At 42.4% G+C, this 17,855-nt stretch overlaps 1 protein-coding gene across 1 annotated transcript in view; it reads left to right on the top strand.

The window, feature by feature from the left end:
- The first annotated feature begins 406 nt into the window (after positions 1-406).
- LOC116996330 (hedgehog interacting protein) overlaps positions 407-17,855 on the top strand; it is a 75,593-nt gene continuing 58,144 nt past the window's right edge. Inside the window, exons 1-4 of the mRNA XM_033059788.2 lie at positions 407-1,042; positions 7,959-8,154; positions 16,359-16,515; positions 17,329-17,530. Of these exons, the coding sequence (XP_032915679.1) occupies positions 776-1,042; positions 7,959-8,154; positions 16,359-16,515; positions 17,329-17,530 (822 nt within the window). The 5' untranslated portion in view covers positions 407-775. The remainder of the gene's footprint in view (positions 1,043-7,958; positions 8,155-16,358; positions 16,516-17,328; positions 17,531-17,855) is intronic.

Below are 17,855 nucleotides of genomic sequence, written 5' to 3'. Positions count from 1 at the left end.
GCCGGCCCTCCGGGAGGCCCGGCTCCCGCTCCCCGGGGGGAAGGGGGCAGCCGGACCCCCTGGCGGGGGGATCTCCTCGGGGCGGGGCCCGCCGCCGCTCCCTCCCGCCGGGCGCGGCCCCCGCGCCGCTCCCGCTTCCCGGCGGGCCCCCACGGGCGGCACGCGCGGCCGGTGGATGCCGCCGGGTGACGTGCAGGGCGCGCGGTGGCAGCACCTCCCCGCGCGCCGCTTAAAAAGAAGAAGAAAAGAGGGAGCGAAACATGAGAGCCCGGACGAGCCGCAGCCGCCGCCGCCGCCGGCAGCAGCAGCAGCAGCGGAGGGGGCATCGCCCGGCCCGGCCGCCGCCGCAGTCCCGCCGCGGGGACACCCTTCCTATGGGACGACAAGTGAAGGGCTGCTGCCGCCGCCCGCTGCCCGGCCCGCCCCGAGCCTCGGCGCTTCGGCGCGGCAGCGGCAGCTGCTAAAACCTGTGCCGCTCGCACAACTTCGCCGGCTTCGAGCATCCTCCCGCCGGGGCTCGGGGGCTCGGTCCCCTCCGTTCCTGCCTCTTCGCGTCCGCCTTTTTGGAAGAAGCGGGGGTGGCCGAGGTGCTGTTCCTCCGTCGGCACTTTAACCGCTGCTGTTATTATTCTCCTCCAGACTTTCCCCTTCTGGGGGAGGGAGGTGGTTTCCTGATCTGAAGTGCAAAGAAAAGTCAGTGGGATTCCCCTCCTTCCTTCTCCCCCCACCCACCCCCCCACCCCCGGTTTGGGTGCATTCACACGCTCCCTCAGGCATGATGCTCAAGATGCTGCCGTTTAAGCTGCTGCTGGTGGCCGTGGTTCTGTGCTTCTTCGAAGGGGATGCCAAGTTTGGGGAGAGCGGCGCCCGCAGGAGAAGGTGCCTCAACGGGACCCCGCCGCGGCGGCTGAAGAAGCGGGACCGGCGGGTGCTGTCCCCGGAGGCCCCGGGCGGCGGGGAGGCGATGTGCCGCGGCCTCTACCCCCGCCTGTCCTGCTGCTCCCGCTCCGAGGCACAGGGGCTGCCGCACGCCGAGGCCAAGGTAGGCACCACCTGGGGCCGCGCCGGGCTTTGGGGGAGGTTTTTGGTGTTGTGGTTTTTTGTTGGTTTTTTTTTTTTTTCTGGTTTTGTTTTTGCGCCGAGCCACGCACCGGCCGCGAACCTGCCGCGTTCCCACGCGGGTGGGGGCGATGCCGCGGCGGGGGGCGGCCGCTGCTGCCCGTGGGGCGAGGGCGCGGCGGGAGCGGGATCCGGGAGTGGGTCTGGCGCTGCCGCGGGAGGCGCGGGGAGCCGGCGCAGGTCCGCGCCCCGCGGGGGGAGCGCTGTGCCGGCTCCGCCAGCCGCTCTGCCCCCCGGTTACTTTTTGTCCGCAGCGCCCGAGTTTGTGGCGGCGGCCCCGGCGCCGGTCCCGTGGCGGTGCAGCGAGGCCGGGCCGCCCGCAGGTACCGCCGCTGCCCGGGCGCGGCTGCGGGGAAGGGCGGGGGAGCCGGGCGGGCTCCCGGCAGCGGCAGCGGAGGGGCTGTGCGCTCGCCCGGCGGTGCCATCCGGGTTGGGCTTTTCCTGGCGTGAAAAATCATGTCCAGTTTGCTCCGCGTGCTTACTTCGGGAGGGGGGTTTGAGTAGCGGCTTGATGCCGGTGTACCAACATTATTTATTCCGTGCTCTCCGGCCGCCTCGGGGCCCGTGTGCTACTCACGGTTCCGTGTATCAGCGCCGAAAGCCCCCCGAAGTGTCCGCTGTGCAGCCCCGGTGTCCCGGCTCTCCCCGGGGCCGGTGTCTCACCAGGTGCCGTGAGATATCTGCCTTTCCACGTTACCTGGCAGCCTCTCTGCCCAATTTCAACCTGCGGTCATGTGAAGGGAAGCACCTCCTCTGCTCACCGATTTCTTAAAATTGTCAAGTTCTCTGCATCCTTTAGCAAGTTAAATTCTGCTTATCAGCCTGTTGCTTAGATTTTCAAACGCGTGGGTACCTAACCAGGCAGGACCGTGTTTGATAAGCTGTGCTGTGCTGGCCAGTGCTGCATCCGGGGGGTACGCACAGGGAGGGAAGTTGCTGAATAATGTCATTAAGAATCACTGCACATGAAATAAACAATCAGGTGTCTTTTTTTTATTTTTTAAATTATTATTACTTTTTTTTTTTTTTTTTAACATTTCATCCTTCTTTAGGTTTAATTAAGAATTCCTCAGTTACAACTCTCTAGTTGTCAAGGTCTGAGAGACTCTTGGAAAACTTGTGTTTCAGTCTTGCTGGCCCAAGCATAATAAAAAAAAATACCCAGCCTGAATCGAATTTTTATGCTCGGTTCACGGTAGATTTCACTCCATTCTCATGTAAACAGCTTCTACGAATCAACATATGTGTCTGGGTGGTATCTCTCACTTTGTTTTGTAACAAAAAGCCATATTGCATCATTTAATTTGCTCAAGTCATGCAAATAGGAAAAAATCAATAGGACAAAAAGGGGTCGACTTATCCTCCTCCCCACTAAACTGCTGCCCACACACAGAGTCCTGTTGCTTATGGCAAAAGAATAACAACAACACCATTGTGTTTGTTAGTTGGTTCACTAATGGGTGAAACTGGAGAACATCATTCTCCTTCAGTCCCCAGCTCTGTCCAAATGTTCATGCCTTTTGAGGGAGCATTTGTCCTACCCCCTCTATTCCCAGATGATTGAGAACTGTCTTACTGCAGGTTTTCAGCTGCAGATCTCTCTTTATTCATACCATATGCAGCAGCAGTTTGAGATTCAAGGCAGATATATTTCTTCATGTTGTCTAGAGACAGTGTCATTAGGCTCCTGTGTGATGATTGAATTAAACTATAACCACACACAGATAAACTGAAAGATCTAGCTGGAAAAAAAAAGGGGGGAAAAAAGAGGAAAAAATAATAAGGACTGGAAAATATGTCCTTAATTCACCCTGTTTGCAATGTCTCGGTGGCATATATGCTACTGAGATTATTCAGTGCTCGGAGACCCTTGTGGTAATTGGTTGAATGCAATAAACTGGAAGTTCAATTTTGGTTAGTTTTCCATCCCCAGGCAGTTGAAGTGTTTATTCTCTTCTTACTATTACTTCAAAAGATCTTTTAATTTCTTTTCAATGTGTTTTTTTCTTACTGACAGTACTAAAAATCTGATGTAAATGTGAAAAAGTGACCATATATGCCACAGTACCTATTTCTGAGCTGTTGAACCCGTTTTGTGTTTTATTTAAAATATAAATTACATTTTAAAGGAATGTTATTTTACAGCATTGTAAAATCAGAATTTTTTCACCAAAGATTAATTTTTATGAAATTCACAAATCTGCTTTATCATATCTGATAAACATATATGCTAAAAAAAATGTCAAAATATACGTCATTTATACTTGACGGAATGGGGTGGTCATTCTGCAAAAGACATGGCAAAGTATTATGGTATACATTTGAATATAACTTTTCTAAAAGCACATTTTTTAAACTATTACAGTTCTCAAACCAGTTTTTAAAAACTCCATCATCTACCTACATGATGGAGTGGCCATGCCATTAACAGAAATCTGAGCACTGCTATCTTTAAAAAAAAATAATTAATTGGCCATGCTCAGTAGACATTCTAATAAGAGCTTCTTGGTTAAGATGCTGGGTCTGTGAGAATTTTTGAACAAATTATTGATCTGTGCTTATAAATGAAAACACCACCTGCAGTTTTGGGAACAACAATGGAGCTACCGTAAAGAGCAGGTAAAGCGTTGCACTGGCTCAAGTAACAAATTTGCATCATGTTGTTGACATTTAACTCTTTTATTTTTCTGACAATATCCCCTTGTTTATGAAGGGCTACTACATCCCAGCCAAACATTGCAATATCAATTTTTCTAGAAGTTTGCTTGTAGCCTGACAGGCAAAGAAGTCCTCTCCACCTTGGATGGTTTCACAGCCAAGGCTGTCAAGGAATGGGTGAAAAGTAATTGTTTTCAAGTGTGCCCTTTTACAATCATTTGTTTGCTCTGGCTCTTTCATGAACAAAGGCTATTGTTGAACACATCCAACTAAACAAATAACTCATCTTGGGGTCCCTTTAACAGCTGCCTTAGTACAATGATCTATTTAAATATTACCCTAAAATTGAAACTGAACTTTTTAATGACATAATCCAGCACTATAATACAGAAGAGGCATATGTTCAACTCAACAGCAGAACAATCTCATCAGCACACGATTTTTAGACATAAATCCTTGTATATCAAATATGGCTTAATGCAATTACTTATTTCACTGGGTTTTTTTCCTTCTGTTAGCATCAAATCAACGGCCCTTCTCTAACTAGATATGACAGAGTACATAAAACAGATGACAATATCAGTCGTAAAGAATTTCTGTCTATTGTGTCATCTTCTGTTTCGTCTTCTTTGCCCTCTTCCTTCTGTTGATAAACCAATTTAGTATGCTGTGCTTTCCTGTGCATTCCAGGATTTATCTTACCTTTAGTCTACCCGTTTTACTTTCATGTGGCTAGAGATTAAAGGATGATCTTACAGATGTTGTAAATTAGTCAGCAGCAGGCATAATCATTATTAGGCATGTTGCAATAAATGTTTGGAAGTTTTACATATTTTCCAGAGCACAGTTAGTTTAAACCACTGCAGTTTGATGGTTTCACATACGACTTTAAAAATTGAAGCAGAAAATTAGTTTACATTTCTTCAAAAGACCGAAGCCATTGTCAACTTTAAGGTCATTTTCAAAGTAGACATCCAACAGAAAAAGCTTCATTTAAGTAAGTATTTCAGAATCTGCTTAGAACTGGTTTAGTATTCTCCAGGATAAATACATTATCGATTTACTGAAATTCATAATAAAAACTTGTCCTATCTCCAAGCCAGTACAGTTACACATCAGACCTCACACAGAGCAAATGTTACCACCCTATTTTGCTTGAGCATTCTAAAAGTTAAGTAACATTGTACTTGATTTTCAGATAATTGATTGACTCTCATTCCTTAATCTTCCGATTAGCTATTATATGACCAAGATTCATTCCAGAAATGACATGAGGGGGTGAATTCCTGTGGTTAATTCCTGGATAGCAGCTGCTCAGGGGGATTAGGATCCTTTTGTCTTAACTTTGAGGACTGAAATGTTGGCAAGCCTGTATCACCAGGCAACGTCAATTACGTTTTCCACAAGAAACAGTAAATTAGCTTTGCCATCCTGTAATTTATTTTTCCCTCCTGTTCACAATGTGTTCTGGAGTCTTCCAGTAGAAGTACAGTTTTCTATCTGCATCCCTGTGCAGTTAATTCAATAAACACACTGAATATTTACCTAGTAATACCTTGTGTTTACTTGTACTTCTAAACACACCATCACACTGTTACCACAAGAAAGCCCAAGATGAACTCCCTGATGAAAACTTCTGAGAATTCTGCAAACCAGGTGGTACTACTGCATGTAGGCAAGTACTTTGAAGGGTCTGTACTTACAGTCCTTTGATGGAAGCACCAAAATGAGTCATTCCATCCTTACTTCTAGAGACAAGTGACATGATGTTCTTAAAAAGGAACATTTATGGACAGTAGCTTTGCTCATCCTCTGTTGGCTTCAGGCTTTGTCCTGTTTGTCCTGATTGAATTATACAGGCCCCTTCCCTGTATCAGAATCACAGCATACCTTGGGAAAGTCCAGCTAGTGCAGACTGTTGCCTCAGAAGCATGGATTGCTGCAAGCATGTCAAATCTCTTCTCTACTACCTGGACTGCAATCCTAGGCAGTATTCAAGATCAAAGTTTTAGTTGCTATGTATTTTGGTTATAGTTTATAATAGTTATCATTATATTTTTTGTTCCTGTCTTCAAGATTTTCCATATCTAGAACAACATCTGAAACTCAAGAAAGAACATCAAGGTTAAGAATTCTACTGCTATGGCCCAAATGGACAAAAAGGAATCTAAACTTTTTCAGGAGAAAAAAGCCTGTGGCCATAGAAAAAATTCCCAAAAGAATTCAGGACTCATGCAAACCTTTTGCCATACATGCAACATGAAATTGATTGATTACTGTATTAAAACTTAAAAAAAAATAAAGACAAACCCTTTACAAGATATGTGAGACAATTATATTCTCAAGAAAGGTTTGAAGAGAGATAATAAACTGTGTGTGGCAGATGTTAATCACATTAGTCGCCTGCAGGTGCTATGAAGCTGAGGCTAGTTTGACAGCAGATAGTCTGAAGAACAGAAAATTTAATGCATTTAGTGATCCTGGAAAATCTAGAGGAATTCTTTTTGAAGCCAATGGCAGCACATCCAGAATAAGGATAGAAGCCAAATGGTGTTCTTCTAATCAGTGGTCCAGCTTCCAACACTAAACTTTAGTGTGCATTTCAGATGGTCTTTTGACAATGCATTTATGGTAAGACTAAATTTTCCTGGATAGAGTTTGCCATCTAAATTAAGGTTGTTTTAAATAGGATGTTGTTTAAATGTATGGGTCATATATTGTGTAATATTTTGGATACATATCTGTTTTAAACAATTGAAAGTGCATTTCTCTCAAGCATTTGAGGTCTATGTATGCCTCATAAATAAAAAGCTGAGTTCAGACCTGTGTTATTAAAGTACAGCATCCTAGAAGAGAGCTGACCTACGAGATAGCAAACTCAAGCATATCCAGAGTGTTCTTGTTCTAAATAACTTATTTATCAAAAGTAACTTAGATAATTCCTTTTAATGTTATATGGCAAGGGAATGACATTGGAAAGTCCTCCTGTAAAGCTCAGAGATATGAACTATAGAAAAACTAGCAATATTTTCAAGTATGTGATTTGCAAATATTTACAAATTTCATACAATACATGTATTTACCACATCAATATATCTTAACATAAATGTCTTACAGTCTCTGTTTATAACTGCATTATATAAATAGCAGAAAGAACCTGGGCTTTGTTTTTGCACTGGATCAGATTCAGACCTCTCAATGGAGAGAACACATTTCCCATTGCCCACCATTGGGATGAATGATCAAAAAACAATCCATGTGGTTAACAATAGATTAACAAAGTGCTCTGCATTCAAAAGCTAATAGACAACTACACTGTTTTCTATTATTTTTCGCGATTTGATGACATTGCTCTCCTTAGGCTCCTGTGTTTACTTAAGCACATCATCAGTTGTGGTTTCGTGCCTCTTTAAGTGCTATGCATACATAATACATGCTTTTTCAGTTTCCATATTGGCACAAACAAGACATTGCAAATTCTACTTTTACACTTATAATAGAAAAATATGTCTGAAAACATACAGGGTTTCCTACCTTCAAACAGTGTGCATCAGAGAGAGCAAAAAGCAGAGCAGCATTTAAAGCATGAAAAATCCATGGCACCTGCTGAATTCCACAGCAGTCATTTCAGCAGCCAGGCTGTGGTGTTGTTCAAGATACACCTATTTTACAAGTACCTAGACATGGTTTTCCTGATGTGCTCTGATGGGAGAATTTTAATTTTTAGTCTCTAAACACTTGGGTAGGCCACCTTATAAGTTAGGATTTTAGGTATTTCTTGTAAGAGAAGTGGGTAGGCCTGCTTCTGTAACTCCCTCATATAAATGATTCCTCTAGTTCAAAGATTGCCTATGTGATGGCAGGCACAGGTCATTAAAATAACTTGAGTACTGTTATTCTTATGTGAGAAGCAAGCTCATATAGGAAATCTTATAGAAGATTCTGTAAGAATCCTCTATAAGAAATCAGAGAAATTAAAATCTCACTGTACCAATGGCATATTGCACATTTCATATTAATAACTTTTGCACCTCCAGAACGGTGACATGAAACTCCATGCATTGACAGTAACTGTGTTGGTTCCACTGGCATTATTTGTAGCATTAAGCCATGCAATCTTTCTTTGTGTAAGATGGGGACATGGGTCACAGGTTTACTTGTCTCTGGTTTGTGGCTTGCAGGTCCTTTCTGTTACCAACAACACAGAATGTGCGAAGCTACTGGAGGAAATCAAGTGTGCACACTGCTCACCTCATGCTCAGAACCTATTCCACTCACCTGAGAAAGGGGAAACTCCTGAAAAAGAACTAATGCTTCCCTACCTGTGCAAAGACTATTGTAAAGAATTCTATTACACCTGCAGAGGTCACATACCAGGTAAAACTCACAACCAAATATGGGGCTGAAAGATGTCCTGATATGTTGGTATTGCCTGAGCAGTTACAGATCCAGCTTTTAACCAGGAAAAATCCCCATTGATATCCAGGGGAATTTGTCTAAGCAGGGGCAGAATGTCTTCACAGCAGATCTTGGGTAGGGAGGTGAATACTTTCTTGCCACCTTCCTGTTGAACACACATGGTTTGATTGTTGTGAAAGGCACCTGAAACTATTACCTTTGCTGAAATATTAGTGTGTTCATTCTAATCATGCAAACAAGCAGCTGGCCATCCAGAAAGCTATACTAAATGACAGATTGCTTTAAAATGCAAGAAATAGAAGGTCCTGGCTGTTTGTAGCCTCTAAAAGCTGATGAGCAAAGTGTTTTTTCTGGTTTTGTTACCCTAGAAACTGGTGTTTTTTCCACAGGGTTTAAAGCCCATTGAAATCAAAGGGCCCTATTTGATAGACTTGTGTGATCTTTGAATCACTTCCAGCATGCTGTTAACAAGCAAATTGTTAACTTACCTAACACTTCCTCACTGTAGTCAGTGGAGTTAGCTGGATATAACCAAAAGCAGAGTTTGCCCTGTGTTGTCTGAGGCAGTCACCAAATGTGTGCTATCACTTGTAACTATATCAACAAAATAACCGCAGAAGATGGCTCTTTTAGAAACAGTGTCTAAGACACTATTATGTTAAATAACATCTTTGGTATTCCCAATAGTAAATTATTTATATGTTTAAGACTGTCATTTTTAAACTATGCTTTTTTCCCTGTCCAAACACTACTTATAAACAATGCCACACAGGAGAAAATAATTAAATTGGTTAAGATTTCTTTTTTTTTTTTTTCTAATCCTTTAAACTAGCAACACAGACTGGAAAAAAGGACTTGATAATGAGATGAAAAATGAATTTGTGAATAGTCACTTTTAACATATGAACACAGCTTTGTAATATAATATAAACATATTTGAGTAAAGGGGATAGTTTAAGTGGATGGGATTTGGAGGACGGTTTTTTAATTGCATGTGTACAGTGTGTACTTGTTTCTCTGAAATCCCAAGAGTGCAGGGATTTTTTGCAGTGTTCTTTTATTGACTTGAGAAAACATTTTGAATTGACTTACTTTTTCCCTTTACTGTGGTTTAACATGTATCTCAACCCATTCAAATATGAAAATATTATTATTGTCTTTATAAACTAAGAGATGTTTCTAAGGCTTTCTTAAACCAGCTGTTTCTTGCTCTTTATCACATTCCCCAAAGCAAAGCAGAATAGATCATACTTGCCAAGACTGCCTGCTGAACAGTGATAACAGATTAGATATTCTAAATGTTTGGCCCATATAAGAAGTCAGCAGAAAGACATTTTTGACATGAGTTTTTAGCTAGCACAAATGATTTTCATATTCTGCAGAGCAAGACCCTCCGAGTTGTTTTGTGAAATTCTGTGTTTATGAGGAAACAATTTGTTTAATTGAAAAAAGTGAAAGAGGGAAAAGGGGGAAAGAAGGAGGAGGTGGAGGGAGGGAGGGAGAATGAGAAAGGGCTGAGCAGCACAGGAGCTACAGCCACAGGAACCTCGCTCCTCAGATCAACATATGTGGTGACGAATGACAAATTTATTTTTCTACAAAGTTTGTGTATATGTAAAACTGCTGAAGTGCATCAAGATGTCAAGTGCTTTTTGTGACCACCCAGGTTGTCTTGAAAGATAACCAGATGAAAGCATAACTTTAGCACTGGGCAGAGCACTGTGCTTTGCAGGAAAAGAGCTTACATACTTTAGCATCAGTTAAAATAGGATTTTTCCTACATCAATCAGATGCTAATAATTGTTCTAAATACTTGTCCTGAAAGTAGATTGTACTAACAAAAACTTGTTGCATGCTTACATCCACCAACAGGATTAATTTGGTGAGTTGACTTGCACTCATTGTCGTTGATACCTATTTGGGATATTCCAAATATCATTAAGATTCGGGTCCCACTTTTTGAGAAGATGGCCTATAGGATTTTAACATAGTTTCATAGTCTTGTTCATTCTGAAATGTAAATAATTAAAATAACTTATTTAGGGGTTCTGTTTTCCTTGTGAGGCTTGTATATCTGTAATAATATTTATTGCAAAAGAAAAAAATAGAAAATGTGGAAGATATATTTTCAGCTTAGCCTGGAGGATTTTACAAAGAGTTGAAAATTAACAGGCCCCCAAACCCAAGGTCTCTGGCAATGATTCACGGTGCATTTGTTAAAGTGTCGAATAATTACTCTTCCTCCATTAGGGAGTGCTAATTGTTTCTGAACACCAATACAACAGAGTTTAAGGAAATTGCTGACTACAAAAATAATTTTATCCCTTAAGTCTTGTGCAAATGAGAAATATTATTAACATTTTAAGACAGCAAGCATCTTTTCTGGTATTGAAATGTCAGCAGTACATATTAACCAAGAAGGCTGACAAATTATGCATCAGTTTTTTTCTGAATTAGCTTCAAAAATTAATTTATTGTTCTGTCTCCTGCAAAGATGAAAACTCTAGCAGATCCTTGGTTAACTCTTTTGAAGACAGTAGTTTACCCACCAGTTATGACTGTATCAGAACTTCCACTGACTTCTTTAGGAATATTGAGAGAAAAAGTGGACCCTGTTCTTTATTCAAGCAGAATAATATCAGAAGCTATTAGGATTGTATAGATGAGCAGGAGGGTGTAAATGTTTCACAAAGACTTTGAGATTAGAACTTCTCTGCTTCATTCCAGATAACTGTTCTGGTTATTTCTCATCTAATCCTTACTGCAAGCCTCAGTTTAGGGGATTATTGACACACTGAAGTTAAGTGATTTAATGAAGTGTCTTCAGTCAGTATGAATTCTAAGTTTTCCCTTTCCATAAGGGAAGACTGTCTGATATTTATTACTAATATAGCTAGTAAAGAATGGCAGTGCTGATTCTGCCTTTAGACATAAGCAGAAAATTGATCCATGCCGCTGGAAGTGGCATATTCTAACCTGTGCCACAGCCATGATGCCATCCAAGGACGTGGGAGAGATTTTGAGCTATCTGGCCTCCATTATTTTTATTTGAAGAAATGGGTTCCAGATGATTGTGGGTGAATTCAGATCCAGGCCCAGATCAGAATCCAAGCATTACCAGAACAGATGTCCGATAGCATTTTTCAAGGACCAGACAAGATGTTCCAAAATGTTGGAATTCTAAATTCTAGCTCAAAACATTGGAATTCTAAGAAATTCTACAACTCACAGAAAACTTCCAGAAGTTCTAACATGGCTGATTAGTAGTCACAGTCAATATAGTCAACCTGCAGAAAAGTAGTAGTGGCTGGTAAATTTGCTACTGGTAACAAGAGCATGAAGGGGATCAATCCTGGCCCTGCCTGTGTGCAGGAACCTGCAGAGTCTGGGCAGGAGAAGAGGGGAAGAGGGCAACCAGTCACTTGAAAACCAGTTGGAAATGATGTGAGCTACCAGGGGACTTAGCACATTTTGAAACAATCTGTCTGAAATCACGTCTTTGGTTTGTTTTTCACTGGCAGTTGAGAAGAGAGGAGAATGTGGGGTTTTTGTGAAATCAAATTCACTTCTAGCTGTCAAAGGTGCAAATCAGAAAAAAAACCCCAAAAGGTGAAGGCTGCTTTGACACAGTGTTGAACTGTATGCTCAAGGTCACAGCAGAAATAAAGCAGGTGAGCCTGACTTCCAGATGCCCTCAAAGGCAGTGCAGGTTTACTCAGATGAGTGGGTGATACTCAGTCCTGTGTGCAATGCAAACAGGAGGGAACTTGACTTCCTGCAAAGACACAGACATGTACTACCATGGCACTGGAGTTGTGTGTCACAGAGACGAGGCAAGGGAATGGGTAATCAGGGAATCCAGCAAAGGGGAATTTGGTGAAGGTAGGATAGAAAGGGAGATACAGTGTGAGGAACAACTGGCTGCAAATACAAGTAGAGAGAGGAGGTGGGGATCAGCTGGGAGCAGTTTTCCTTTGAAAAGGCTTTTAATCTTGCAATTTATTCCCACAGTGTTTTATAAAGGCGAACACAGAAAGCCTTCACTGTAGCTGCCTTAACTGAAAAGCCTGTCGTTGGATTCTTGTTTGTAAGACAGAAAGTTTAGCATAGAAATGCAAGCCTGTGCAAAATCTGACACTTAAACATGATGTTTAATCATCCTTTGTGATTTCAATTTTCTTTGTTAACACAGGCATTGCTCTGTCAACACGTACACAGCTGGTAGGAAATTTGTAATAATATGTAGGAGTCTTTTAAAATAAATTAGTAAGTACAGAAATTCACACAGGACCAAGGGTTGCAGTCCCTATTACTTTTTTTTTTCCCTTTTCGCCAAACAATTCTAGTGCTTAGGGGCACTTGTCAGGAACCATTCTTCTGGACACTGTACAAACTCTGAACAAAATGGCAAACTGTACACTAAAGACCTTACAATCTAAGCATGAGAAAGAAGATAATAAATGGCTACAAGCAGATAGGAGAGTAGAAGCAAATGTTTCTCTAAATGTCCTCAGTGAAGCTGTTAGTATGTTAAATGGAGCATATATAACACATGGAGATTTTTTTTTTTTTCTAAATTACTATGGTTTTTATAGAACAAAATAGCAAAATTCCACCCTTAATGCACAGGTGAAACTGTATTTACAGAAGTTACATTCCTTCCAGTAATGCAACATTTTTCATAGTTTAATTCTAACTCCACTTTTTTACAAGCATTTCTAATGAAAATGGTCCATAAGCCTTATCCTTTCTTGGAGTCTGCTGATGGGTTTGCTAAACAGCAAAAGGCAACTGCAGTGCACCATGCACTTTAGTGCATGATAAAATATTTCATGAGGCAAAGGGATTACAGTAGTTTCACGAATACAAGCCGCACGGATTATAAGCCGCACCCCCGGTGCCTCGACAATGTTGCTGTCTTTGTCAATAGATAAGCCGCACCCCGAATATTAGCCGCACTTTCGTTCGTCGCGAGAATCCGTGCGCAGCTTTCACAAATTGGCCAATTAGTAACAGGATCGCGGCATAGCGGGCTTTACTGGCTCGGGGTGGGGCCAGGAAGGCTCGGCCCGCTCATGGTTGCCGACGGGGCCGGGTGGCCCAGCTCAGCGCCACGGCTCGGCGGGGCTGGCCGGGTGGTGCTGCCGCCGCCGCCGGGCTCGCTGGCCCCCCTCTCCCGTCAGCACCGCCCCGCTGCCGCTTTCGCTCGCCCCGCTGCCGCTTTCGCTCGCCCTGCGCCGCGCCTCGCGAGCGCCGTGCCCGCCCCGCGCCGCGCCCGCCCCGCGGCGCTTTCGCGAGCGGCGCTTTCGCGAGCGGCGCTTCGGCTCGCGGCGCTTCGGCTCGCGGCGCTTCGGCTCGCCGAGCGGCGCTTCGGCGAGCGGCGCTTCGGCTCGCCGAGCGGCGCTTTGGCGAGCGCCGCTTCGGCTCGCCGAGCGGCGCTTTCGCGAGCGCCGCTTTCGCTCGCCCCGCCGGCGGGGCTGCCGCCGCCGCCACCAGGCTCGCCGGCCGCCCCCTCCCGTCTGCACCGCCGCGTTTCCTCGCCCTTACCGGCACTGCAGGCCCCCGCACCGCCGGGCTCCCCCACGCTGCTGGCCCCGATTCTGCTGGGCTTCCCCCGCTGCCAGGCAGCCCCACCCGCCAGCCTTCCTGCTTCTGCCATGCTCCCCTGCACTGCTAGCCCCAGTTCTCCCGGGCTCCCCCGCCATGCTGGCTCAGGCTCTGCCGCCCTCCCTGCCCCGCCCTGCTGGCTCAGGCTCTGCCGCCCGCCCCCCACACTGCAGGCCCCGCCTCTGCCAGGCTTTCCCACCTCTGCCGGGGCCGGCCGGGCTCCAGCTTGGCTTGGGGCTGCCGCGGGCTCTCACTTCCGTGTTGGCAGCTTTTAGAATTTTGTTAATAGATTAGCCGCCCCGGAATATTAGCCGCACTTCCGGGTTTCCACCAAAATTTTGGTCAAATTGGTGCGGCTTGTATTCGTGAAATTACTGTAGTCTTACATATAAGAAAAGGCATTGCACTGGTCAAGTGATTTTGCATCTGATTGTAATTTGAAATGGACATGTACCAAGTGAACAATGTGATCACAACCTGCTCTGGCTTTCCCTGCCTAAAGGTAACACTCGAGCCAAGAGAAGTTTATCTTTAGTAAATAGTAATGGTACACTTAGAAAACTTCTAGAAATTCTTAGTAATCATACACCTCCACTGTGCCTAGAGAAATAAATTATTAAAGACAAACCCCTGTATTCTTAAATTAAATAATGCAATAGCAAGATTTTAGATTACCTTTGATTTTGGCATTATATTTACAAGCCTTGGAATACTACTCTATTATTATATCAGAGTTCCTCTTCAGTTATTCCACTTGAAATTACATCTCCCATTTTCTCCAAATAACTACTGTAAATTAAAAGCAGCTCCTCAGAGATGAAATTTACTGAAGCTCCAAATCACGGTAATTAAATTTTTACATCACAACACACTACCACGTGTTTCCAGATATTATTTTATAGAAATCAAAGACAGGCTTTATAGTGTGATTTTTTCTATATTTTTTAAAGGAAGATGTATATGAAAAGATGTATAGTTGGGTGGGAAAGGCTTTTCAGTCCACAAGAATTCTGGGATCCAAAAAATTTTCCTATTCCACATAAGGAAGAAATTGAACTCTTTCGAAATTTTCCATGAAGAAAGCCACAGAGAGACCACCCCAGGATAGCTAATAAAGTCGTTGTTAGGACATTTACTTGGGAAATGGGAGACTTAGGGTCAAACTCTTGCCTGACAGATGAGGGGCATTGACCTGAATATTCCTCTTCCTAATGAAACACCCTAATTACAAGACATTGGAGTATAGTGGTACAAGGTTGGCTGTCTGGTTCTGTCTTTTTCATTTAGACCAGAAGTTTGAGCTTGGACCAGAAACATCATGCTAAGTAAAATTTTGTCAAAACTGATAATGTTTCTGAAAAAGCTTTGCTTGTAAGAAATTGGCATTTTCCAACGAAACACAGCTGTCCCTGATCAGTTCTTACTGTACGTCGTAAGCCAGAGGTTTTATGGCCAAGATCTATGGATTACTGCATTATTCACAAGTGGTAAAGCCATGCATAAATTAGGTCTCTAATGCCAATTAAGTGCTAATTCCATGTATCCTATGAGTTATGTCCTGGACTGTAGTACATCCTAAGACAGTTGCCAGTAATGCAAACAGGAACAAAGGTAACTTAAGATGTATTATCTTAACAATGTTCTGGTAAAATAGTACATGTATAACTAGCCAGACTCTGTCTTCTTAGATTTAACACTCCTGATTAAAACTTGGATAGAAATGACTAGAAATAGGTTTGTGAACAGAAATAGATTTTTTTTGTTATGTTCTTAAACATAATGCAAGAAAGTAATAGCAATAGTGGCAGGGTTTTTCTTCAAAGGCTCTGATTTTATCAACTTTGTGTTTCTCTGGGTCTTTGAAGTCCTTCCCATTTTAACCTAAGGACCACTTTTCATACAATGCAGCATGAAACATATCCCCCCTTTCAGGGGATGGGGCTGAGGAAATCAACTTCACCATGGGACTCTGCGCAGCTACTTTAATGCTGGGAGTCAACCAGAGGCCAGCTGGAAGTCAACACGGTGCAGTTTTCAGCACTACTTCCCACTTCTCACCTCTCCAACCAATGTCCTTTGCTGGCAGCATTCCACAAAATTTCTGCTGCATGTCTTTTACCAGAGTCTTCACTGAGATTTTAACTAGAACTAATCACTTATTTTAAAAAAGTTAAACAGAAGCTGCTCAGGCTATTTTGCAGCAGATACTACATTTGATTGATAGGGTTAAAATTAGGGAGAAGTGCATCACAGCCTCAACTCTGAACTTTGCCTCCTAATTTTTTAGTGAGTGAACTGTTGTGGCATTTGAATGAAACTTAAGCACACTGAAAATGAGATTTAATACAAATACCGATGAATAAACTGTAAAAGGCAATGCTCAGTTTGTGTTTATACATTTGTGTTTACTCAGAGCAGACTCTTTTTTTGCAGATAGCCCTTTGTTTAAAATGACCTCTTTTTCCACTAAAATCTATTTAAAGATGAGTTTGATGACACAAAACTGAGGACATGACAACACACTAAATATTTGTATGCTCTTTTGCATTTTTAAGGTTTCCTCCAAACTACAGCTGATGAGTTTTGCTATTACTATGCAAGAAAAGATGGTGGTGTGTGCTTTCCAGATTTTCCAAGAAAACAAGTGCGAGGGCCAGCTTCTAACTCCCTGGACCACATGGAAGAATACGACAAAGAGGAAGAGATCAGCAGGTTCATAAAGATAAATGCTGTTTAATCTGACCAAAAAAAAAATCTAGCAAAGCCTGTGGTTTTCACAGTGAAACAGCTCAGTGTGTGCTTATGCTGAGCAGCTGTGTTTTCCAGATGTGACTTTCTTTTGCTGCTGCTAGTGTACGTCAAAAAAGAAAGTTACATGAGCTTCAGCACTTCAGTACCATTTGATATTTGCCTTGCTGAAAAGGTGTTAGAATCCTGCTCTGATCCACCCTGTGGATCTTGGTTATCATCCAGCCCATGGATCATTCGTAGTTCTGGGAAGTAATCTGTACCTAACGTTAATATTACAAAACAATTATGATAAGTTTATTAGTCAAATATTTATGTTGTGATCTTCAGTTTATTTCATTCATGGTTTTTTTCTGTGAAAATAATTAAATTAGATTATTCCATCATAAGTCATTATTTTAAAATGGATTTTAGAAGCCAAATTTTATCCAAGTGGTGGAATTTTCTGTGTTTATTTTATAGTAGAAATTCTGTATTTCTAAATTATTCTCTTCTTTCACCAATTTTTTCCCTCCCAGTGCTTTACATTTTGGATCTAAGTTTATTTAATGTTCTCTTTTTTTGTATGCAGACCAAATTTCCCTCAAGTGATTTTCTGTATTATGTGCTGGCATACATTCAAGGAAATAATTTATACACATTAGCATATAAAAAATGTTTTATTATAAACCTGTTTTTAATGTCATTGCAGAGTAGTAATTCTGTTTTTTAGGGACATTGTTGTGTCATGGTTCTGAGAGAGAAGAAATGTCTTACTATTTCTTTAAATTTCTTTAGAAAACACAAGCACAACTGCTTCTGTATTCAGGAGGTTGTGAGTGGACTAAGGCAGCCTGTTGGAGCAGTACATTGTGGGGATGGATCCCATCGCCTCTTTATTCTTGAGAAAGAAGGATACGTGAAGATTTTCACTCCCGAAGGAGATATACTCAAGGAACCTTTTTTGGATATACACAAGCTTGTTCAAAGTGGAATAAAGGTTGGATTTTATACTTACCTCTACCTTTTTATATTTTAGCATGTATATCGGAGAAATGGGAAGAATAGGTTTTAGATGTTAATTAAATTTTAATAACAAAAAAGAGTAATGACAAGAGACACCACAGTTCTTTCTGGCAAAGAAATGAAAACTCGTAGTGGGAAGGGAAAACAGCATCTTGTAACTCCTATCAAACTTTTTTCTTTCCCTTCATTTTTTCCTCACTTTAAATTCAAATGAAACTAGTCAGCACCAGCATTCCACAGCAATATCTTTGTATTTTCATCCTTTGAGCTCATTCCCATCCCATTGAATTCAGATGAGT

The sequence above is a fragment of the Catharus ustulatus genome, chromosome 5 (assembly GCF_009819885.2).
Source record: "Catharus ustulatus isolate bCatUst1 chromosome 5, bCatUst1.pri.v2, whole genome shotgun sequence".
In the NCBI taxonomy this organism is placed as follows: Eukaryota; Metazoa; Chordata; class Aves; order Passeriformes; family Turdidae; genus Catharus; species Catharus ustulatus.
This window is presented reverse-complemented; position numbering and strand designations above follow the sequence as displayed.